General features: G+C 46.3%; 1 protein-coding gene across 1 annotated transcript in view; it reads right to left on the minus strand.

Moving 5' to 3' along the window:
* Positions 1-25,961, minus strand: part of SCFD2 (sec1 family domain containing 2) — a 410,854-nt gene that overhangs the window by 7,689 nt on the left and 377,204 nt on the right. Inside the window, exons 7-8 of the mRNA XM_061192275.1 lie at positions 16,888-17,022; positions 2,566-2,685 (exon numbers count right to left, since the gene is read on the minus strand). Coding sequence (XP_061048258.1) covers positions 2,566-2,685; positions 16,888-17,022 — 255 coding nt within the window. The remainder of the gene's footprint in view (positions 1-2,565; positions 2,686-16,887; positions 17,023-25,961) is intronic.

Raw genomic sequence — 25,961 nt, forward strand, 5'->3', positions numbered from 1 at the left:
CCATCACAGCACCTGCCTATGTTTCTGGAACACTCATGTCTAGCTGGAGCTTCCGTGTTTAATGTCAGTCAATCACTTACTATTAGAATGTAAGTTCCATGAAAGCAGGAATGAGTCTGGCTTGGTCACCGCTCTATCCTCAGCACAAAGAACAGTGCTTGGCACAGAGTAGATGCTCAATAAATGTTTACTGGATAATCGACTAATCCAATTTAAGAGACTGTAAGTTCCTGTACCTGGGTCCAAAAAGCACCCATGTTGATATACAGTAGGTATGGATCATAGCAATTGATACAAAAGACAGAGTGGTTTTAGTTGTCCATAATCCCAGAATCAATAACAGGTTGGTGTGTCTCCAGAAAAGCTGCTTTTATCTTATGCTTCAATAATGCAAGTACAGTTTCTAATATTCAATATGCAATGAATAATCATGACAGCTGGTGCCAGACCCTGTTTGAGGGATTAAAGTAAGTGCAAAGTCCTGAGGCTGGGGGGATCTGGGACGCCTGCCTTTTCATGTACAGCTAGAGCGGCCAGGCCTCATTCCCGCTGCTCCTCTAAAGGCTGTGGAGCTGGCCCTGTCTCAGCTCTGGGCTGACTCAGCTGCCAGTCTGTGGCGGGCTAATAACGGGAGCTCTTCCTCCACAGGTGTCACGCCAGCAAACAGGCAGGCAGTCCACTTCCATTCACAGACTTGGAGAGGAAGGTACTACGGTAAGTACCTCCGCTCTGGAATCTTCCTAGGTCCTGGTAACTCTTCAGGGGCAACTCTGTGCACAAAAGACAAGCAGCAGGCAAGGCTGCTCCTTAAGCCCCAGGTTCTCTGAGCCACTCGCTCTGCAGCTGATTGAGCACAAGGTCGGTCAGATTGCAGCCGAGCCACTGAGCCACTACAGATTTCAGGTCTCTGCTGTCAAACTCAGGTCACACGGCTTTGAAGACGTCTGCATTTTATCCTTTTAGAGTGGGGATTAACACGTCTGTCAGGCTGTTCGGAAGAGCTAAGAATCTGGTTCACCATGTTAGGGGCAGTGAGAAGTGTGCTTTCTGATAACAAAGAATGTCTTGCTCGAAAAGACAATTGCTCACCAACAGATCCTGAACACTGCGGATCGAGAGGGTGTGAGACGAGGCAGAATTTACCACTTTATCAGAAATTCCACCAGCTATGACCATGACGGCTGTGAGTAACGGTAGAAATGGTCACAGCCAATGACTGGTCACTCCCTTGCTCAAGAACATACCATGGCTCCCTAGATACAGGTCACCTTCCTAAGTAGGGTGTCTGGAGACCCTCAGAAACCAGGCCTTCTCTACGTCATCAGGTGTCCTGGCCACCCTGACAACACCAAGCCAGTTCTCCTGCCTCACATCAAGCCGTCAGGCCACAAGGCTTCCGGACCTCCTGCCCTGTGCTCAGGCCTGGGAAGGCCCAGCCTTTGTCCTCCAGGAACTCGTGTTTGCTTGAGGAGGCTCTGTCAGCAACGGGAAGCAGTCAGTGCTGCGCTACGGAGTACAGACTACGGATGCCAGCAGAGATGGGGGCTCCTTGGCTGGCTGAGTGCGTATACACAGAGTGGGTGGAGGTGGGAGACAAGGGCACCTGTACACTACCCCCCACCCAGACCAGCAGCCAGGCGTGGCTGGAATACCCCCTGGGTTCCGTGAGCCTGTGGTGGACAGTTCCCCACGTAAGCCAGGGTCCTACCTGAAGCACTGCACTGGCATCTCTGTTCTGCTTTCTCTAAACCACTGAAAGCCGCTGGCTGCATGCAGACATGGCAAAGCTGAAGACAGGCCCCAAAAGCAAGTCTCAACTGGGCGGGGGGGGGGGGGCCGGCGAGGGTCAATGGGAAGGTGTCCCAGGCTCCCAGTCTCCCAGCAGGACAGTTCTGAGGCTCCTCAGCCCCCAGAGGACAGAGCCTCGGTTGCCCATAGCAGTAAGCAGCCAGGCAAGGCACTCTTTTCCCAACCACCCCGTCCCGTTGCCTAAAGGAGAAAACTGAGGGCTTTTCTCACTCCAATCACCTGGCTAGTAAAAGGCAGAGGGAGGATGCAGACTCAGGCCTGGAAAACCTAGAGGGCTGTGTCTTAACCACCGGGCATTTGCGTGGGGAGGGAGACGGGACCTGGCAGGAGGCTACAGAGGAGAAAGATACTACACTTGTCATCGTCATGACAATGGGCCTTCCCAAACTCCTCCAGCCCCGTCCTCTCCCTGCCACAGGGCGGAGATGGTCCCCGGGAGTCACCCTCAATTATCTGGAACCTGGAAAGCCGCCAAAACTCTTGAGTAATTAAGCACTGATTGGACACCAGAGAATACAAGCCCTTTAGGAATCGGGAATAGCACTTCAGCACTTGCCACCAAGGTAGGAGAGGTCTCCCCCTTCCCTCCACCCACACCAGGTCCTGGCTCTGGAACAGGCAGAAGGCGCAGGGGGAAAGAAGGCAGGGGGATGGAGATAGGGAGTGCTGGGGAGCCTAATGCAGGCCCTGGCCCGCCCTCCCCACTCCTGCCTCAGGCCTCCTGTTCAGATCATATCACTGAGGACTCACTCGTACCTGGGTTCCTGGCTTCAGGGATGGCACAAGGTCTTTGATCATTTTGGCTTCTGAGACTGTGACCCCGCCCACCACGAAGAGGATCAGGAGAGGGTGGTCGCTGGGATGAGGCCGGCTCACCTGCAAAACAAACCACGTCAGAGGCGTCTTCAGGTGAGATGAACAACCCTTAGAGAGGGTATGATCTGTTAGGGGTCAGATGTGCTAGCGGTCTGTGAGCTCACTGACCAGGAACACGCACAGCATGTCACCTTCCTACAGCCCTTTCAATAAATATTTTACTGCAAGCAAAGTTAAAGGAGTGGGCACTATTAAATAAGCAGAGAAGTCTGAGGGCCACTTCCCCTCCTATTCGGTCTGCAGGTCTCAGCATAAACGTGCTCCTGCCTTACGGAGCTCCGTGCATCTCCTTCCAAGCACGTGCCACAGCCTGGGGTCATCGTCTCTCCCCTGACGGCTGTCTCCTCTCATGGAACACAAACTCCACGAGGCGGTGATCTTGTCTGCCTGGCTCACTGCTAAATGCCCAGCGTGCCGAGTGCAGTTTCTGGCTCAGAGCAGGTGCTCAGTAAATGTCTGTGGAATTGACGGATGGTTAGAGCCCTAGGAGGGGGCAGTGGAGGGTGCACAAAGATGCAAGGGCCCTGCACCCACCCCCGAGTGCACACTTCACGCCCTTACCTTCTGCAAACCAGCCTCAGCTGAGGTTGGCTGAGGTTGGCCTCAGCCAGAGCTGAGGACCTGCTCTGCGTGCAACACTGCACTGGAGGTCGTGGAGAATTCCTCCTGGTGCCTCATGATTTCACCAGTGAGGCAAAGTATTATAAAACAGCTAAAATGAGAATGTCTCCCAGTAACCTCTCAGGAAATGTGCAAGGCCAACACGTAGACCTAGTGACTAACTGAAGGGTACGAAAGGGGGTTCCTGAAGACAGTGTGTTTGAGCCCTACCTGGAAGCCCGGGATGGTTCGGTGAGGAGTGGGCAGGAGTGGTGAGAGCTGAGCGCCGCAGGCAAGCGGTCACCAGGTCGGGGGAGCAGGCCAGAGGCCCAGCCGGGACAGCAGCATGGAGTCATTATGGGAAGGATGCCGTCAGCTGCCTGCGTGGCCACTGAAGCCAGAGGTGGGAGAGACAGGCTTGACTCCAGCCAGGAGAGGGTAGACAAAGGCGGTAAATGTCGGTACTCATTCACACCCACTAACACACAAGCCATCTTTGGGCCAAGGGACGGTCCCCCGGAGCAGCAGGGGGGGACATCAGGCCGACAGGAAGAGAGGAAGCCCCTGCTCTTACCCCAGCTCCAACTCCTTTCTCAATTTGGTTCTTTTGACTCCCCTGCCTAAATATACCCACTTTTCAATGTCTTGTTTTAAAAACACTTAAAAAGGTAATACATTAAGTATTTCCAGTTATATAAGTTGCTCCTTGGCTTCTGGAGAGGAAACTCAGAGTGGAGAGGGAGGGAGGGAGGTAGAGAAATAGGGGCATAGAGGGAGAGAAATGAAAGGCAGAAAGAAAGGAAGAAGGAAAAGTAGGTCTAAACTTTTTCAAAATGGGTGCTGGTGAACACTGAAAAAGTTACAAAACTCTTTGATCTTTAGAAAAGGACTCTTGACTCCTCACCCCACCCCCCAACCTTCTGCGCTGTAGCTCCATCCCCTTGACTGCTGTCTTCCAGTCTGCGTACCACACACCCACGGCCATCCTGCTTTTGTCCCATTGTTCCCCTGGAACTGCTCTCACTGCAGTCACCAATGGCCATCATATGTAGGAGTCGATAGACAGTTCTTTGTCTTCATTTAACTGGACATTTCTGTGGCATTTGTCACAGTTGATAACACCCTTCTTGGCTTCCACAATAGCACTCTCTCTTGGTTATTTCTTTTACCTTTCCACTGATTTCTTCTCAAATTTCTTCATAGGTTCCTTTTCTCGGTCTGCCCTTTAAGTGTCGATGCTCCTTAGGGCTCCATCTTTGGCCCCTTGCTCCTCTCACTTGAGGACCTCATCTACTCATATGCCTTCAATAATCTTTTATATGCTTCCCAAATCTATATCTTTAGCATCACTATTGAGTTCCTGTGGCCATCTCCACCAGGATGCCTCCTGGGATCCCTAAACTCAACAGATTTCAAATTTGATGCATGATCTTTCCCCAAGTCTATTCCTTCTGTTGACTTTTTAGAGCATCACCTCCTTCACAGTCACCTGAGCCAGACCCTTGAGAGTCACCTTGGACTGTGCTGTCTTTTTCATCTCCCAGATCAAGTTCTGTTAATTCTTCCCCCTCCAATTCACTGATCTCTCCTTGATTTCCACTATCCCTGCTCTGGTCGGCTCTCATTCCTTCTTTACTAGATTATTGTTAGAGTCTTCTAATTTGTCTCCCTGTCCCTGGTCTGGCCCCCCACTACCCACCCCCCAATCCAGTCTCCTCATTCCTGCCTAAGTAAGCTTTCGAAAGTACAAATACTTATTATTGAATTTTTGTGCATTATCTTATCCGATTGTCAAAAATCTTTAGGAGGCAAATACAATCATCGGCGTATTTTACAGATGGAGAGACTGAAGTTTACACGTCGTGACTAAACCTTGGAGCCAGGGGCCAAACTGCAGAGGCCACACTCTTAAACACCCCTCAGCTCCATCACACGTTCACATTCTTTCCGGGGAGTCTCCTAACTCTGAGGATAAAGTTCAGACTCCTCAATTCAGTATATAAGGCTCTTCTCACATGGCTTTGCTGTATGCCTCTATTTTCATCTCCTCCATATACACTATTTGCTGGAGTCACTCACGAGGACTTGAGCCATCCATGAATGCAAGGTCTTTTTAAAAAAACTTTTTGTTAAACATACAACACTTTACTGAACATTTGCACTGAAAAGAGCATTTATCACAAGTGTTCAGTTCAATTTATTTTCACAAACTAAACAAATCCTTGTGACCGGTACCCAGATCAGGAAACAGAAAGCCAGCACTCTGGATCCCCACTTAGGCCCCCTTCGTGTCACTACCTCACCAAGGGGTAACTGCCATCTTGACTTCTAGCCAATCGATATCAGATTTAGTTTTGCTCAATGATATACCCTGGGGATTTGTCCATATTAGTAGGAAAGATCTTCAGCCCACAGGCATTGGTTGGGACCACACCAGTGGGTTCTGGCCTGTCTGTGCCCATGACATTCCAGCTATTAAACAGTTAGAGCACCAACTGCATCATCTTGTTTTATGTGGCATGGACAGTTTCCTCTGTGTAAAGTACCCCTGCCTCCCCTTCTTTACCTCCTTCCTTTTTACTCTCTTTAAAAGGCACCCCCGCCTCTAAAAAGTTCTCCCTAACCACCTCTCAACTCCTGCCCCATGACCCGAATCTGACAGATACCTCTGCCTTGGCCTCGTCACACTGGACTGAGACCTTGATAGACCTGCCTATCTCCTCTCCTAGACTGTAAGCTACTGGAGGGTAGGGATTGATCATATTTATCTTGGTATTTTGGGGTCTGAGCATAGAGCTAGCTCATGGTAAACTTTCAACAAATGTTGCATGAATAAAATGAATGAATGAATGAATGAATGAATGAGGTCCACAGGTTAACTGGAGATATTCTTCTTTTCTTTGAGATCTTTTAGACACTCTCTCTTTGCTTTACGTGTGGTTCTTCCTGGCTGAGTAACTAACCGAGGTTCCTTCCAACCCTACAAACAATTGTTTCTCACTTAATGCTGGGACAGAAATACAACTGGCTCCAGAACTTCAAGTGGTACAGTGTGTTCCCAAAGACATATGCTTTCCATAAGAGAGTCTGGACTCTGAAGTACACTGTGAGAATCTTGGAAGGATGTATTGAAAGATGAAAAGGAAAAAAGAAATGAACAGCAACAACAAAGAACAATACCCTTTGGCCAACGAATTGAGGGAACGTTGATTGTGGTACAAATTAACGGGCCCCATTAATGCATGTTGCTGTTTGCTATTTTGGTTTCTGTTTAGATTTATGTTTTGATACCAGATTTCCTTTTAGAACATGTCAAATCGGCAGGCTATTGGGAAGTGGAGTCTTTCCAGTCTTTTCCATCAGAATAACACATTCCTTATAATCAGCCACATTCGGCTGAGTCCCATTTGTTTGTGGGTTCATGGTGTAAGGCACTTTGATGATGAAAGATTTAAGCGTCATTACTGCCGTCACAAACACACAGATTAATAAAGCAAGTCAAACTCACTGCTCTTTCTTTGATTTTCTAAACCTTCGCCGGCTGGGATTTTAAGACATTGGGTTCTGGTCAGAGAAGATAGTTTCTCCCCACCATCCATCCAGCCTTTGAAGCAGGGGCTGCCGACACCTTCTCTGCAGCTGTGGCCCCGAGAGCGCTCTTTGATGTCCTGATTGGTTTCTATGAGAAGGGTTTCCTCTGCTCCCCATTTCTCTGGAGTTCTCCAGGCGTTCCAGGAACCCGGCTGCTGATTCTCCTCCAATCTGTTTCTCTACATGTGTGACTTACTTGTCCCCAGCACAGGCAAGGGTCAGGTCTCCCACCCTCTAAGGATGGGCCGGGCCTCGTAGGAGGGAGACAGCATAATGGGAGCGTTGGCCCAAAGGGCACTGGGCCCTGAGAGCTGCCATGCTGACTTTGAAGGTGGCTTGGTAATGGCTTTTCTCCCAGCAGGAGGTAGTAACAGCACTGCCGCACTGCCACCGCCACCGAACACTTCACGTCTAGCACAACTTTTTACTCATTTATTCATCCAGTCCACAAATATTTATTGAGCAACTACTATGGGCCAGACACTGCTCTAGGCACTGGGGACTCCACAGCGAACGAACCCGAGAAGACTCCCTGCTGCGCAGAGTTTATATTTTCATTGGGGAGAGTGACAAAATACAAAAGTAAATTGGTAAGTGAAGAAGGTGATAAGTGTTGTGGAGGAAAATAAAGCAGGAGGTGGGGCAAGCATTACTCTGCACAATCTTAGACTCTATGAAGTAGGTAGAAGCTCCATTTTACAGATAGAGACAGTGAGGCTTACAGAGGCGAAGTGACTTGTCCCAAGTTTTCCAATTCATAAGCTGTAGGGTCGAGACAGAAATCCAGGTCTGTCTCATACCAGAGTGGGATACATTCCACATGCTCTCATTTATAAACAGATTCTTCAAACTGAAAGCATTTTTACTAGCTTTCATCTCTTAAAACCCTGTACTTTTAGTTCTTCAGCAACATCAGCCAATTACCAGGTTCCTCGTGGGTCTTTATTTAATCTCATCGCAAAGGCTGCCATCTGCCAGAGTCACTCTGCCATTAGCTCAGCCTTCCTGTTGCATTTGCTGCAGTGGATGGCTTCCCCTTTCCAGAAACTTCCTCCCCAACCCTCTCTGCTTTCTAAGCCCTCTCAGTTTCTCTCCTTCCTCATGGATTCTCCTCTTGCTTGACCTGCCCCATCATGTACTGTGTTCCCTACTGCTTGGGCCTCTTCTCCCAAACACCGTCCCTGGGTGGCCCTATCCTGTCCACGGTCTGGGCCTCACATGGGCCCGTGGCCCCAGGCTCTGCTGAGCTGCAAAGCTGTCTCACAGGCACCTAAACTCTAAAATGCAAGTTATTTTCTTCTCCATTCCTGCTTCCAAGTCAGAGAGAACGTTAACACCTGCCATCCAGCCATCCCTGACTGGGTGACTGACCCCGGACAATGTTCTCTCATTTACTTCCACATCCCATCAATGCCTGGTCCTGTGGGACCCACCGGCGCTGCATCACTGCCCTCCTTCCCTCGGCCCCTACCTCACCCCAACTCTCATCTTCTCACCTTCTCTCCCCAACCTGATGCTAGTCTGGCCATGTTCCCCCCACCCCCACCCAGTGCTTCCAGGTGATCTTTGTAACATATACACTGGTTATATATTCCTAAAAAATATTCCATGGAACCTCATTGTTTTTGGTCAAATGTCAAGCCTCAAGCCCTTCGTGATCTGCCTTCTGCTTATTTCTCTATCTTACCTTCTTCCACTCTTTACAGGCTGCTCTTAGACCCAGCCATTTGGAGCTACCTGGAATTCCTTTCACGTAGCCCGGCATTTCATCACTTTGTTCCTCACTCCTACTGGCTGGACACATTGAGCTCCTCTGACTCCCATTGAGCTCCCCCTTCTCTGTGTCCTCACACCCCACCCAGATGCCACTTATCTCTCGTCCCTCAACCCTCAATGTTCTTGTCCATCTCCTTAACAAACTGTAAGCTCTCCAATGTAAGCTATGCCATGGAAGGTACGATGGCTAGTTTGTCTCTGTATCTTCCTTACCCACAACAGTGACTAGCACACAAGAGGCTCTTGATAATTGCTCACAGGCAAACAAAGTTCGTAGCCTGCCAAAACCAAGTTTTTGTTTAATGATTCCTACCAAAATCCATCTCACTAGAACTTATGGATCATATTTAGCGAATGTTAGACAAAAGTCAAACCACAGTATGTAGCATAATTAAGAAGAAGAAAATATAAACAATGGTTATAAATAGTATTGCAAACAGATTCCAAGACTTGTGCTGATTTAATCAACAAACACCAAATGCTGAGATGTTTTCCTCTTGTCAGAAATGCCATAAAGTATAATGGACCTAAGCCAACAGTTCATCTCTGAGTCTCATTTTTCTTGTGCAAACAATGAGGAGCGGGACTAGATGACCTCCAGGCACGTCCAGCTTTCACAGTCCAAGGATCTGACATCAAATTGCACCTGAGGCTCATCGTTTTTGCCTTTATCCTTACAGCATCCTTCACCCCTGCTGTAGATGCATCTGTAGGTATCTGTCCCGCCCACACATGAATAGTCTCCTCCATCCCCATGGCCATGGGGTGGGCTCCTGGCAGCCATGTAATTACGGTGTGATCGTGCCCCCCAACTTCAACTGAACGGTTCAGGAATGGGCCCCGACCCAGGCTGGGCCAACTCGAGACCCTTCCCTGGGAATCAAGACTTGACCTAAGACAGACGAGGCCCAGTCAAAGCTGAGCTCTTAAGAAGCACCAAAAGCTGTGGCATAGCTCTCCAGCCATTCACTCAACTCATATTTATTGAGTATGTACACAATGCTAGGGCTGTTCTCGGCGTCTTCTGCAGGCCACAGCAAGCCTTCAAGAACTGTCTGGTTTCCTGACGGCTTTCTAGCTCTCGGGCCCAATCCTTCCTGAGGCTCACCGCATTGCCGCCCTTAGGTTCCTGGAGAGGCCGCCTCGGTCCTCATAATGAGGACTTTCTTTGATGAAGTTCACGCAACCTGGTGGCAGCTTAATTGCCACTGAAGTGTTTCAACTCTTACCCCCTCACCACCTCCAGCTTTTTAGGGCTACCCTGAGCAGTTGTTCCCTCTCTCCTTGTGGGCCTTTTTCTATTGCTGCCTAAGGCCATGGAGCTCTCACAGGAACTCATACTAAGGGCCCAGAGGCAAGCACTGGGTCTTCTTTGAGTGTTTTTCATAAATCTTTTCTTTTTTCCTATTAAGCACGGCCATATAAGAAATGGAACAACAACAACACAAAGTTTAACAATGCTCTTAAAAGGAGGTAAATGGGCCTCGCGTAAGTTCATTAGATACAACCCACCCCCCACACAGCAGTTCCAGCAGAGAAAACATCTTGACAAATCAAGTCCCTTAGTCAAAACAAGTTGGAGTCCAAACACATGGAGTAGATATAAAATATATTATTTTCAGGAGACTGAAATCCAAACCACAAATTCCAGAAACGCATTTTCAAAGTGCTGCCTATTAGACATGCTCGTTTTAAATTAAATTGTGAAGAGTGGTAAGGTATGGTTCGATTTATTTATTAGATCACTATCAAGCTTTTCTCTACAGGGATCAAGGTGCTCCATGCACAGGCATTTGGAGAGAAGACTTGACTGTTTAGAAAATGTGAGGTTCTGTCAAAGCTGTTTCTCTCGAGTTTGAGAGTCCCCCTCCCCCCAGGGCACCGCCCTTTGAAGCCGACAGCTCCATGTGGCCGACCACAAGTCTAGCCTCTGGTGGAGGCGTGCGCTGAGCTGACTCCAAACACTTGCTCAGGACTGCAGGAAGAATGATCTCGTGGGCACCCAGCTCTGCTCCGCAGCCTGCCTGCTTCCCTTGACCGGGCCTGACGGGGCGAACTTGGGAGAGCAAAGTCCTACAGCTCGTCACTCAGAAAGGTTTTTTTTTTTTTTTCCTTAGATTATATTATTTAAAATGATTGTGGGCAAATAGCAGGCATGCCTTTCATTATCAAAGCCTTTCTGGGCTCACTTATTTTGAAACCAGATCAGAAGCACGAGTACATTTTCTGTCCTCTAGATTGAAGGGAAAACTCCTAGAATCAGCCAAACACTGCGCTTGATAGGCCGAACAGCCAATCCTACATTTAGGTCAAGTGCGGACTGCGTTTTCCTAAAGTGGCCTCGGCGATATTTTCTGCCCCTCATGCTCTGGTTCCCTTTTTAATAGGAAGACTGTATATCCCTCCCCTTGAATCCAGGTGGGCATTTGTGACTGCCTCAACCAACAGAATACTGAGGAGTGATGCCCTGTGGCTTCTGAGGCTTCCACCTGGCAATCTCTCTTAGGATGCTTGTCCTTGGGATGCCGTGAGGAAGCTCAGGCCATGTGGAGAGGCCTGTGTGGAGAGGAACTGGGTCCTGTAGCTCACAGGCCGGGTTGAGCTACCAGCTGATGATCAGCATCAACCTGCTGACCATGGGAGTGGACCATCTTGGAGGCGAATTCTTCTCTGCTGAGCTCTGCCCAGAGAGCAGATACATGAACAAAATAAATGATTGATAATATTTTACGCCAGTGTTTTGACATGGCTTCTTACGTACCGATTGATAACTAGAACGGGTTGGGCGGGGGATGAGAGACTTCTGCGGAGAGTCTGATTTATACAGGAAAGCAAGCTAAAGCAATGAAAAGAAAGTGACTTTAACAAGTTGCAGCCTGACACAAATGAGGTTCCGACTTTAGTAAGGGCAAAATACAGCTGCCTTGACTTCCCTCTCACAGAGGCTTTATTTGAGGCAGAGAATCTTGGACACACAGGCATTTTTCCTAACTTTCACTGTCTGCGGACATTTACATCAATAAGATTGATTTCTGTGAGCCACTTCCGAGGCCTCCCTACAGCACTGGGGCTGATTGAGGAGTGCTTGCGGGGCAGAGGCGGAGCTTCTGAAGTTCTCCTGGTGGAGTCTGGGGTCCGAGTTGTTTTGGGCTTCTGCCTCCGCGCCAGGTGGCCAGGGTCTAGCCCAGCTGGCCTCTCTTCCCTTGAGCCATTTTGTCACGGCACGGGCACAGAATTTCACCGGCTCCCACACCTTGCTCCAGGAGGGAGGGTCTGTGTCCCCTGAGACCGAGGACATCAAGGCTGGACTCACAGGATAGAAGAGAAAGGGGGTCTGGAAAAACACTGCACAGCCATATAAACATGGCTGCCCACAAGCAGAGAAAGTCCATGTCTCTTAGCAAGAGCAAGTCGGCAGTGAGACAGGAAATGCTTGTGACTTTGGGGGAAGGTGTCAGTTCTCTTCTGTGTGATTCATTTGTTCACTCAGCAGTTAATCTGTATGCACCAAATGCCCATGCATGGGCTCTGTACAGCAATACAAAGACACTCAAGGTGGCTCTTTTCTCAAGAGCCACAGTCTGGCCAGGATCACGAACTTGTGAAAATAAAAATAGCAAGTACATACTTAGCACTGCCTGTAGGCCAGGTACTGTTGTGACTCCTCTGTATGTGTGAACTCACTTAATCCTCACCACAGTCCTGTAAAGTAGGTACTATTATCATCCGCATTTTACCGATGAGGCAACTTAGGCACAGAGGGCTTAAGTGACATACCCATGGTCACACAGCTGGTAAGTGCGGGAGCTCGAGTTCTAACCCAGACCATCTGACTCCAGATGTTACCACCACTCCCTATTGCCTCTTGTAAACAAACATGGGCAGTAGAAGGAGGTGAGTGGTGTTAATAGAGCATATACTAGATGGCCTCCTATTATTTACAAAAGCAAACAGAAAAGTGAGAGATGTGAAATAGAAAAGTGATCCCCAAAACCTCCCCTGACAACACTCACCCTCCTACCTGACACTGCTAGGACATTTCTCCTGCTGGCTCCTTTGAGTCCTCACACTACAAAACCAGCCTCTTTGCTTCTGTTCTGTTCTCCAGAGAGACAAAGGAGGTGGAAGAAACAGATTTCCATGCTGTCTGTGGACAGAAGACGAGCCCACCAGGTTTCTTTGACAGAGGCGAGGTGGGCTTCCGTCTCCCCCAGCAGGGCAGTGCTAGGCGGTGAGTGGGAGCCCATGGGTCACTGCCTCTCTGGGGTGACATAATGACAGAACAGTGACTGGCTTCGCCTTGCTTAGTAGTTGCTGCAAAGGAGGGTCACGGAATACTCTGAGGGTCACTGGAGTTGACTGGTCTGGCTGCTGCCTTCTCTCCCTCGTGAAGTTGTTGAAACGTAGCTTCGGCTTAAGGGCAGTAAGCTGGAAAGAGGAACCACTGACTGAAGGCTGCTGCTCTCTGAATGGGTGCCCTCACAGGGCCACTCCCAACCTTTAGCGGGCGCCTGCTGTGTGTAAGGCCCATGCAGGTGCCCCGTGCTGAGGATGCAGGAAAGAATGAGACCCAGATCAGCCCTCCTTTCTCATAGCCATAGCTTTCACCTCCTTTTGATTGTGGCCGACAGCAAGAAATTCATTTAAATCACAAGTGTGTATGTATGTGTGACTCGGTTATTTGGTTTCACGTTGCTAGCCTGTTCTATTTTTCTCTGTTAAGAAGTGCTGATTACAACCCATTGAACTGAGATCTTGATCCACTGATGTGCAGTGGATCAAGCCGTTCAGTTAGAACACGCTAGTCTGGAGAAAGATACCTAACACGTATAATGATAAAGCAAGGAATAAGTGCAGTCACAGAAGTGCACACAAAAGGTACAGAGCCCTGACGAGACACTGGGGCCTGGAAAACCCTCTCCTATGTTTTTCCTATCACCATCATGGGGACCCCCAGTATACTCTGCAGGAATGTCTGCTGGTCTCTTTCCCAGAACATTTCCTGCTGGCTTCTCACCCCCCACGCAGGCTACAGATACTGCCTCTGGTGACTCTGAGCCAAAGTCATCTGTGAAACCGTCTGTGAGTCCACAGACAGGATGGGGACAGACGAGCAGCTCAGCTCCCTTTCCAGCCCTACAGCTCTCCCATTTGGACGACAGTACCCCAAGCACAGAAGGAGACCACGTGGACAGCTTTATTTCATCAGGCTCTGTCTGTTTGTTCCTTTCAGGCACAGCATCAGTGGGTCTTGAGTGAGAAGGGGGGGAAGCAGGTCCCAGAGGCAAAGAGCAGGGCAGCAAGCGGCAGGAAAGCGATGGTTGTTGGCTGCTGATACAGAATGAAGATGCAGTGTGTGGAAGCAGCTCACACCACTGCGCAAGTTTCTTCTCCTGGGGCTGCGCTGCCAGAGAGTCCCGGGACCAAGTCCCAGAGAAGCAGACAGGGTAACAGCAGATGACCCCGGGAGAGCTCCCTCACATGGGCTGGGTCTTGATGACCAGTCCAGGCATGGAGTTGACTGAGGAGCTGCATAGATACTGGAGAGGAAAAGCATCTGTGCTAATGAGTCATCAGGAAGAAAAGAATTAATGACACATGAATATTTAACTTCCAAGAAAATACCTGGCAGCATCCCGGCGCCAAGAAATGTTGTGGTTAAGAGCACGGGCTTTGGAATAAGACTGACCTGGGAACAAATCCTGTTGTCCCATTTCCTGTGTGCTGTTTGGAAAACACCCGAGAACGGAGGGGAGCATGACCCAATTTTGGCCTTCTGGACGTTCACATCTACTGCTTAAGCCTTCTGAGCCTCAGTTTCCCCACGGGTAAAGCAGGGATAATGAAAGGGTTGTTGTGAGGTTTGAATATGAGAATGGCTGATTCCCTGGTACAGCCGACCACAGGTTAGCTGTTTGACTCTGGTAGTGAGAAGCATCAGAGAACAGGACCAGGGAGACTGGTGAATGGCCATGGCCATGAGAGGCTCCATCTCTTCTATCCGCATCCTCTTCTTTCCACTGGCCTTAAACCAACGTAGAAGATACCCTCTCCTGACGGCGTCGCCCCCACCTCAAAGACGGAGCTCTTTGAGAAGTCACCGTTAGGTCCTCAAAGCCCTACCGTTCCTTTTCACATCTATCCCAATTTTGTTTAAATTTTGAACACATGGGCCAGAGGTAACTTTCCTTGCCAAGTTCTGTGGAATGATGGGAAGAGCCGGCCACGGAGGCCCATGTAGAAATGGAACAAAATGATTCTCCCTTGGGCTGCTGGGGTGAGGAGGGCTACTGGGCCAGCCCATCAAGACTCTCCCACCCCCTTCAGACAGATGAGAGCCCCTGGCTACCGAGAGCAGAGGCCCGGCAGCTGCGGGCCGAGGAGTGGATCCTGACAGCTGCTGGAAGAACACACATTCCTTTTTCTTAAATCCATTACATGGAAACCTCTCTTTGAGATCAGTCTCCAGGGGCGGGGGCATCTCTTCATGAGCTCTAACTCCAGGGATGTGAATGGAGAGAAACACAGCAGGCCAGTGCTGGCCCAGGACGGTTCTAGACATCCTCTCAGGCAAAGCTCCCCTTAGGACAGCGAAGCTTCTGACCGCAAGAAGAGCTGCAGAAAACACTCCATATAGTTTAAAAGGGTAATTTAAAAATGTGATGTCTCATGGTTCATGAAACCGTGATGGAAAATGCAAGTGGACAGTCCTCCTACAACAGACGGTCTATGTTGGCCTCCAGAGAGTTGCAAAGTCCGTTAGCACATTAAAGGCACTGTGAAATCTGACAGCAAAGAATTTCAGGTTAATTTTCTGTTTATCCCAGGGGTTCCCAAACATATTTGGTCACAGAACCCTTTTGCCAGGACACAGTTCTTTCCGCAGAACATCACTGGCCTAAGAGCGAGTTGAGGCCTCCTCTCACTGACACTGTGCCTCCTTGCAAATTAGAAACTCCTGCAGTAAGCAGACTGCAGACAGGTTCGAGCCTCCACGTGTGCCCTAGGCCTGACCATGGACGCAGCAGCCTGACTGGGAAAGGACAAAATGGGCCGTCCTCAGACTTGACGGATCAGGGCAGGAAAGTCCACTCCTGTTAACTTTAGTCTCTCTCCAAGGTTAAGTCCAAGCTTACGAATGAAGGAATAGGGTGCTAGGGTGGTGAAGGTCAGAGACCACCTCTAGCCTGGAAGCTTCTGTACAAACTAGCCACCATGAAGGGCTGCTGGACAACCCTGGGCTTACATTTAACATGGGAGTCCACGAACACTTTTGAGAAGCTGAACTGTGCTGCATTATTTAAAAAAAAAAAAAACACAGAGGGAAAATGTACCAGCCGCGCGTTGCATCGGAAGCTGATGATAATTGGGAGCATTGGGAAGGAGACTGGGAGTCCATTCCAGCTGTTTACTGCTTGGTTTAGAGTCTGATTGGCTTCCGTCCTCTGGCTCTTGGAGTGGACCAGTTTTCCTGGCATATGCATTTATTGAACTCTGAAAGGCCAGATCTTCTATGCAGATTAATTCATGATTTCAAAGATGCTTTGAAGCTGGCAAAACATTCTGTTATTTCCAAGAGTTATTACAACTGAAATCCTGGCATAGACGAGGAGGTCAGCCTGTAATCTTGTTTAGATCTTTTTAAATTTAGAAACTTTATAGTGGGTTAAAAATAGATCACATTTGTGTACTTTTCCTCCTTTCATCTCCACTGCAAAGGCTGTTCAGTAATTTTGACCTACCCGCAATACTAGCCAGGGAAATTCTCATGCTTGTCACCCAGGAGTCTGCTAAGCCAAAATAAAAGTCATTTTCAAATGGATTTTGGGGTGATGCTAGTTATACAACTGAGCAGAGTTACTCATTATCCCAGACAATAAGTTCTAGAATTAAGCGCACCGGACTACCACTAAGATCTGTGAATGGTATGTGGATTCCTGTTAAGTGAAAATGTGGACCACGAGGGAAGTTTTCAATAGTGCTACCCTGGAGGGCTTGTGTCCTTACCTATTGATCAGAAAAGATCATAATGCTTAGGTCAAGAGAAGCTGTATGAGGCTGGAAGTTCAGGCTGCTTATAACCGAAAGTTAAATGAAGATTGCACCCGATTTCAGAAGGGCCAAATACTGGATGTTCTCCTTTGTGGTACTCGCCAGGGTTAAGGGGGTGCCAGCATTTTCAAGCCCAGCAAAGATAGCATTACACTCAGGATTACCTCGTCATGGTTACTTTACCTTCATGAACATGCTAAATCCAGTTTTAAGAAGATCAGTGAGGCCTGAAGACATGTGTTCAATGTCAACTGGATCTGGCCTCTCGGGATTAAATATTTCCTCCACAACCTGCTTCAACAACGGCTTATAGGATGCCTGGAAAGACAAAACATTGTGCTGTAAGTAAAAGGGTTTGTTTGATTTGCCTGGAGAGAGGGTAGCTTTCTCTGCACCAAACGAAGCAAAACCAGTTTATTTTGATACTGAGCAATGGCTATGATTCTCTGTGTGTGAAAAGACAATATAACAACATTGATTTTGGGGGGAAATTTTTATCCCACTACACTAGCACTATTTTTTGTTCCTCACACTCCCATGCACAAGCAAATGCCTCTTACCAGAGCTATAATCCTAGTATGGCTAATTTTTCAACCTAGATTTAAAGTGACAATTTTTTGCATGAAGTATACTGAAAAGCAAAGTACTGTCAGCTGATATAGATAGGAAGACAATCTCCTAGACATTCTTAGAATTATGCTCCCTTCTGCTAGGATCCCGAATGTTTTCTTACAATGTATTGTCACTATCCAAGTCCAAAGCAATCCCTCCGTCTTTTAGAGAGGTCAACTCCAAGTACAAACTGGCCAGAAAAAGCAACAGGATGCCAAAAGAAATCTGACCAAGGTCAGGGCTTAGAGAAAGCAAGCCACGTGGACTATGAGAATTTCAGTAGAATTAAGCTGATGTGAATTTACAGCAACTACAGTGTGGTAAATGGTGCTAAATCTACCCACCTTTAGGTAGTATTTGGAGGCAGCTGCCTCTGACCAGTGTATATTCTAAGCATGTTCCCCCACCTCTTTCCTTGGGTCTCCTTACTACCAGCTTTTCCTCTCTCCTTCCCTCCCCATCGGCCGCACCACCTTCCTCCCAGACCTGTTGCTACCTCTGCTGCTCCAGTTATGTTCGGCAGCCCGGTTTGAGCATGAAGAGTGAAGGAAGAGGAATGTCTTCCCTCAAAGCACTCTGCTATATCTATTACAGGCTCAGGAAAGCCAGGCTATGACAGCACTGTAGAGATGTCATGAACTGCTTCTCTCTTTGCACTGGCCAAATCTGTAACCGGCCTCTAGCCAGCGTTGAGGATATTTGGTATGTTAACTTCACTTCTGGCTTCATCTTGCTTTTCGTAGTCATTTTTTACTCTTATTTCCCCCTTATTCCAACTTTCTTACTTGAAATACCTTAGAAATAAAGCAGGGTATAAACCATCAAAATCATAAACAGTCATTTAGCTAGAAGGTAACTGGTGCATTTATCAAGGATAAGATGCAGGGAGAAATAGCCACTGTTGAGTTGAGGGTGCAGCTCTCCTCTGCTTAGTAGTCAAACAGACCATTGCGTGCCCAGAGATCTCACAGGCAAATGCTCACAAAGGGAAAGCACTGGGCAGAGACACCGATAACACAGAAATTGAAAAAAACCAAAAACTGTGAGTCAACCTTCCTAATACCTACAGAGATTTTAAAAATTTATCATACAGGCAAAAATACAGAGGTTTGAAAATACACTTCTTTGATGAGGCCATGGGGAAACAGACACGCTCATATACTGCTGGTGGGAGTGTAAATTGTTACAATCGGTGTAGAGAGTAATCTGGCAATATCTATCAAAGTTACAAATGCATCTGACCTAGCAATTCCACATCTAGGAATTTATCCTACAAATATGCTAATATATGCAAATGAGATCCACAAAGGGCTGTTTATTGTTTATAATAGCAAAAGATTAGAAACTCATGTGCCCATCAGTAGGGAGCTGTTTCATAAATGGGATACATCCACACGAAGGAATGCTATGGAAGCGAAGAGGGAAGCTCTGTGCTGATGGTAAAAAGCAAGGTGAAGAATAAATCGTGAGTGGAAGAAGCAAGGTGAGGAACAGTGTGTATGATGGACGTTTGTGTAAAATGTGCCAAAGGGAATATGAAAGTTTGCATTTGCTGAAACATGCAAAAAATAAACTCTGGTGTGATATACAGAATCACCATGAGCAGTGATCATGGAGTGGGGGACCGGACAAGGGACAAAGGGAGGAAGGAAGGGAGGAAGCCTTTTCACTATATTCCTTTTTTAAAAAGCACAGTTAAAACATCACTACACCTACACACACACACACACACACACACACACACACGGCAAGAATGGCCTTTTTTTCCTCACCTGTTCAAAATTAATAAATTATTTATGCATGGAAGAGATTCGAGTAAAGCACACCAAAATGTAAACGAGGGCTAACTCTAGGTTCTGGGAGTAGGGGACATTCTTTTCTTTTTTTTCTAAATTTTAGAAATTGACAGGTATACTTCTGGAATCATAAAACAATCCAGTAAATATTTTCAATGTTAAAAAAATAAAGTTCATGGAATGGCCTCTGAATTCTACAAATCCTCTTCCCTGAGTAAATTGTCTTGAAAACTTTTCTACCATCTCAGCCTTTCTGGATATTTAATGTCTTAAACTTTAATCTCTTTAAACTGCTCTCCATGGAGAAGTCCTTTGGCCAATACTCTGCTACCTTATCATCATTATCATCAAATATTCATCGACTGCTTCTTTAGAAATAGAATCCAATTTTTGGACAGGCACATGATCAACTGGCTGAAAGACTCCATTCTCCAGCCTTCTTTGCTGTTGGGTCTGCAAGTTCTGGGCAATGAGATGTAAGTAGAAGGGGAGTGGGACTTTCAGAAGTCTTCTATTTTTAAAGGGGAAGGGTATGCTTTCCTCCCCTTTCTCTGTTTGCTGCCTGGAACATGGAAGTGATGACTGGAGCTCCAGCAGCCACTGTGTAAGACAGGGCCATTCCTTAGAGATACTGGAGCAGAGGGCTGGAAGAAACCCAGGTCAGTGGAGACTGGTGGAGCCACTATAAACATAACACGGATGTACTGAATCAGGACCTACTTATGTGACAAGACAAAACCTTGCATGTTTAAGCCTTACGTTTCAGATCTTGTTACTTGCAACTGAATGAAATTCTAATTGATACAAAGCACAAAGGGAAGATAAAGACATAAAAAGGCCATTTCTTCTTTCCAGGAGTTTACAGTTATTTGTTTTATTGTCTACATATAGTTATATAGAATAACATTAAGCAGAACCACAGAGAAGTACACATACGCTGTCACATTTAAGAGATGAGAGAGTATACCCCCAACCTACAGAAAACAAAAGAGGCTGTTGCTCCCCGTAGGATGTACCTTCTGTAAGAAGGAAGAGCAGTGATCCTGAGAAGAGCTCAGGTATAGGAAAAAGTTGGTCCTGTTGTCCAGCTAAAACACTATGCCTAGGGCTGCCTCTGTGCAAAGTACAGTGTACCAGGGTGACAGGATTGCTCTCAGGGCTCCAGAAGCCCCCATGTAGACTATGAGACAGGGAAAGAAGGAAGCGTAGAGGGTTAGGGATCCCGCTCTCTCCCTTGCTCCAATTTCAGCTAAGCCCTGGGGAATGCAGCTCTGGGGAGAAAATGCCCCCTGAGTCAGGGTTCCCCTTGGGGGCGAGCAGAAATTTGGAAGTGCTATTCCTTTAACACCTTCATTCTTGGGACTTTGTGATCATTGTATGTTACTGGGCAAGGCTGTAAATCCTTTTTATTCTTTTTTAAGGTATGTAGGTAATGTTTATTTACAATGAGAAAAGAAGCCAAAATTTAAGTATGGAAAAGTAACAAATAACAAACACATCACATAATCCAGAAAAATAACAAAAGTGCTTTTATTAATGAACTGCCTGACATACCTCTATAATACTCATTTCTTCGATTTCTTGGCTACACTCTCTCCTATGACATTCACATGACATTCTCATATGATTGTCTTCTCATATGACAACAATTTTGAAATACTATTTTCTATACTGAGATATGTGATGGTTATTCAGCTGTTGTCTCTCAACCCCAAACCCCTCCCTTCTGTACTCAGTTCCGGGATGCTGGCCTGTAAACCATACTCATGCTTTGCCATCTAGATCTGTTAGACTCTGCCAACAGCGGGCCCGGGAAGGAGACGGGACGGCAGGAAGAGCAAGAGGAAACTGCTCCTCTTTGTTTATTTGCTGTTCTGGCAGCATTACCCCAGCAATGGCCCCTCACCACTTGGAGCTGTCCCTTCTCTGGACTTTTAAGTCATAGGATCCATTACATTACCTTTCTTGTTTAAGCGGTTTCAGCTTTTTTCTTTTTTCTATTTTCACTTGTAACCAAAGGCCCATTAAATGATATAAGTATTGTCAATTTAAAGATACATGAACCCCAATGTTCACTGCAGCACTATTTACAATACCCAGGACACGGAAGCAACCTAAATGTCCAATGACAGAGGAATGGATAAAAACGATGTGCTACATATATACAATAGAATATTACTCAGCCACAAAAAAGAATGAAACAATGCCATTTGCAGCAACATGGATGGACCTAGAGATTATCATACTAAGTGAAGTAAGCCAGACAGAGAAAGACAAATATCATATGATATCACTTCTATGTGGAATCTAAAAAAATGATACAAATGAACTTATTTACAAAACAGAAGTAGACCCACAGACATAGAAAACAAACTTACGGCTACCAAAGGGGAAAGGGACAGGGAGGGATAAATCGGGAGTTTGGGATTAACATATACACACTACTATATATAAAATAGATAACCAACAAGGACTTAACTGTATAACACAGGGCACTATACTCAATATTTTGTAATAACCTATAAGGGAAAATAATCGGAAAAAGAATATATATACATATAACTGAATCACTGTGCTGTATACTTGAAACTAACACAATATTGTAAATCAACTCTACTTCAATTAAAAAATAAAAATAAAAAAATAAAAAAGAAGGGAATTCCCTGGCAGTCCAGTGGTTAGGACTTGGCACTTTCACTGCTGGGGCCTGGGTTCGATGCCTGGTTGGGGAACTGAGATCCTGCAAGCCGCGTGGTACAGCCAAAAAAAAGGGAGAGGTTGATAGGTTTTGCCACTTAAATATGATATGGAAAAAGACCTCTAAATTCTTCTTTAAAAGGGCTAAGCACAGAACAACTAAATAACATTGTCCATTTAAAGAGCACGATTTGGGAAAAGACTTCTTTAGGTACAAAGCAGTACTAGTCTCGTGACTTCTTAGCAAACACATTTCTTAGTTTTCCCAATTAGGGTTTTAATCATGAGAACTTTTGGCTCCTTCCTCACTTAGTTTGGATTTTTTTCTGCCCCAAATCATGTCACTGAAATCTGATTGAAATGAATAGCTTTTGGCAGTAGCTTCTTAGATGAGGATCCTCTAACTGTCATGGAATTTTCTATTCAGCCAGAAGCTACCCACTTCTCAGCAAAGGACCATAGAAGGTGGTGATGGGGAGACAGATGTCTTGCCCTAGTGCCCTGCTCAAAGTTTTCCTCACATGTTAAAAAGGACCAGAGGGGAGATTAGTCGTGTAGTTTGTCTACAAAAGAGTGTTAACCAGAGTAATTTAATTTTCCTAATCAAACATTCACTGTCAGTTCATCTTTCAGGGGGGAAGGAGAGGAATTAAAAACACAGACAAATTCATCCTTATTTCTCGCTTATACCACATCCAGTGTGTGCTGGCAGTAAGGGGTCTGTGCCCTACAGCGTAGGGCCTACACAATCATTCAGACACCCAGGTTCCTGCTATTGAGTGGCCCCACCAGTCTCTAGGGCACTGGAATCCCACACTGAAGCCCTTGCATCTCATCAGCAGAGGATGAAAGAGAGAGAGTATGGAGGATTTCCAGAGAGATTTTATGGGCTCAGCCTGAAAGTGATCTGTATTACTTCTGCCCATTGTTCATTGGCCAGAATTAGTCACAAACCTACATTTACCTCCAAGAGAATTTGGAAAATGTGGTCTAACTATGCCAGAAGGAAAAGGAAATGGAGTTTGGGGAACATGTATAACATCGTCTCTGCCACAGACACACCGTAAAGTCTGGATTGAAACATTAATATAACTATTTCCTTAATAACTGGCAGGTTGCTTGTTGTAGGCAAAGGATTATTAAACCTCTCTTCCCTTCTACATAAGAATCTGACCTTTGGTTAACTTTCTAGCTCTGTTTCCCTGGAAACCTGATAAGGGAAGAATGTCAAACTCTAGCCAGGCAAGATTGCTTATGATAAAAATGACCCCTGCTTAGTAAATTGCATTAGACTGGGAGAACTATAAATACTGGACAGAAAGCCAGGGCTTTGGGCTTCTCTGAGTATGATGACTCTTGTGTAATTGGCCATGGCCCTTGGAGGAATGCTGGAAGTCATGTCAGTGGAGTTGTTTCAGAGAAATTGGCTCCTATAGGATATGAGGGTTTTAAGCCAGAGGACTCCTGCCCATGTGAGTCTAGTTCCCTCACTGCTCAGCTGTCACTTCAGGACCAAACCGAACAGCTCCGGGGTAGCTGCATGGACTGCTTCATGATGGTCACGAGGACTACTCGAGAGGAGAAAAATGCCCGCTGCTCCCTACCGCGAGCTATGTTCCTGTCCTGGGCAGACGGGTGCAAATGGGGGCTATGACCGCAGAGATGACTTATCTACTAGGCACAGAATGCACGATGCCTAGGGCCTACAGGACTGTTAGCGACCCATGAAAATGCATGAATTTCTTTTAAAATGAGAAGAAAAAAATGAACTTTTCGGTCGAAGATAATGTTTTGATACATAATATTAATATATTTTTCTCTATACCAATGAAACTATAATATAATTATATATATAATTGCATATGTGTAAATATAAGAATATGCATATATTCAATAAATGTATTCAAATAAATATATTTATATATAATTTTTATTATGTATAATATTTAATAAATATTTCTTCACATAAATATATATGTATAGATTTTAATACAGGAAGAGGGCCATGAAGGCAAAAGTGCTTAGGGCAATGAAAATCACAATGTGGCCCTGTATGACAGTCTCACGAGGCTAGCTTGAAGGTTTGGTAGAGCCTAATGAGACCCCCATGGGTGTTACACATGAAATAGATGAAGTTTCAAAAAAAATCAGAAACTCTCTTTTTTTCTTTAAATGACCTATATCTGTTCCAGAACAAACTGGGCTTTTAATATACCAGAGTTAATCAAAATATGAAAAATAAAATACTTGTTTCTATGTCTCTGGTTACTCTTTTGCGGTATATGATTAGATCTAGAAGGTTCTTATTGACCTGATTCCAGCTCTTGAAGAAAGGTGTTGAGCATAGCAACAGTTGATGACATTACATATAAGTCAGAGACAATTTTGAGAAACTAGTCTAACTCCAACAGCTTCTTGAATTTGGCGCACCTTAAAGATGGCCTAGGACAGGGGTCCGCAACACCCGGGACGCGGACTGGTACCAGTCCTAGGTCTGTTAGGAGCCGGGCGCACAGCAGGAGGTGAGCGGCGGGCGAGCGACACGTCATCTGCCGCTCCCCATCGCTCGCGGTACCGCCTGAGCCATCCACAGCCCCCCTCGCAGTGGAAAAATTGTCTTCCATGTAACTGGTCCCTGGTGCCAAATAGTTTGGGGACCCCTGGCCTAGGATATCTGTTTCCGAGAAAACTGGAGTTGTTGCCACAATCACATCCCCAACAGTCGTGCTGCTGACCTTGCTTTGCTGGTTGGTGTTGGTGCAGCCAGGACCGATCTTGGTCCTGTTACTGCAGATGCTTCTCTCTTTTTTGCAAAACCAACTCTGAACAACCAAGTTCTCAGGAGAACTAGATTTGTACTGAGAGTATTTATTTTGTTTCAATCCGAGATTGTACAGAAAAACATTTGTTCAAAACTGGTCTTGGCTTTGACTACTCCATGGCTTATTTATTTTTAGTTTTTGCTGCAGCATGACTGATTTTTTTTCCCCTTTCATCTTCTTAAGGAAAATGGTTTGAGCTACAGATTAAAAAGTGGTTCATTTGTCTATCTGTTCATCCATCCATCCATCCTTCAAACCAGAAGCAGATTACTTTCAAATTTTTTTGATTAAAGTCCCTTCAACTTCAATATGAGGAAATCAAAGCCCAAAGCTATTAATTAACTTGCTTGAATTCACACAGGCAGTTAGAAGTTAGACTACAGGACAGAGCCAAGTTTCCTGGCCCCCAGCATAGTCCTATCTCACGCAGAGCCTTTCAAAAAGGATGCTAGCAGGTCTAGCGTTAGGTAGATAGAATCAGAAGGAAGAACAGAGCTTAGTGCTTGGAAAAGACCAGCTGGTGGCCAGAGCTGGGGATTGTTGATGTTGATGAAGAGACTGGGCCTACAGACTGTTCGGAGTGCATATTTCACCGGGCACAAGATGAATCAGGCCTCCTCGGGCCCTGCTGGTTCTAAAGGCTCTGGTTCAACATGCCGGAGGCACAGAGGACAGTGCGCATCTGTGGGAAGTTTCCTCCAGGGAAGCACAGCACTTTGAGACTTCTGCCAAAACCCGTCATGCAAGAGCCGTGCAATATTTTGTCTGAAAGGGCTCATAAGCTCCTTGCCCTGAGTCATCTGAGAAACAGCAGCACATCAAACACTGACATTTAGGAAGGAGGTTAAGCCTCCCATTAAACTGGAACATTTGTAGTAAGAAATGAAAGCATAAGAAGACTTGCTGCACAGGCAAAACTGGGGCTTATGTTTCCGGTCAACAGAGTCTACGGACAAACATGACTTTTCCAAACAAACGGGTGTCAGCAGTAGACTCTGACCATATGCCACAGCTAACAGGACAGTCAGCTTGAGAATGACTCCCTTTCTGTGTAGCCCATCTCCTAATAAAGGAAATGACGAAATGCTACGAAAGAGGACGAAGAGAAGGTCTATTTTGTCCTTTACTACAACTGTTAGAGACAATGCTTACATAGCGCTGTCTATGTGTCAGCTCCTATCCTGAGAGCTTTATATATACTATTCAGAGCACTTTTATGAAGGAGCTACTACTGTTAGCTCCTGCTTACATAAGAGGAACTAGGCACAGAGAGGTGAAGAAATTTGCCTAAGGTTGCACAGTTAGTAGGGAGCAGAGCTGGGCTATGAAC

This window comes from Eubalaena glacialis, chromosome 5, assembly GCF_028564815.1.
Source record: "Eubalaena glacialis isolate mEubGla1 chromosome 5, mEubGla1.1.hap2.+ XY, whole genome shotgun sequence".
Lineage (NCBI taxonomy): Eukaryota > Metazoa > Chordata > Mammalia > Artiodactyla > Balaenidae > Eubalaena > Eubalaena glacialis.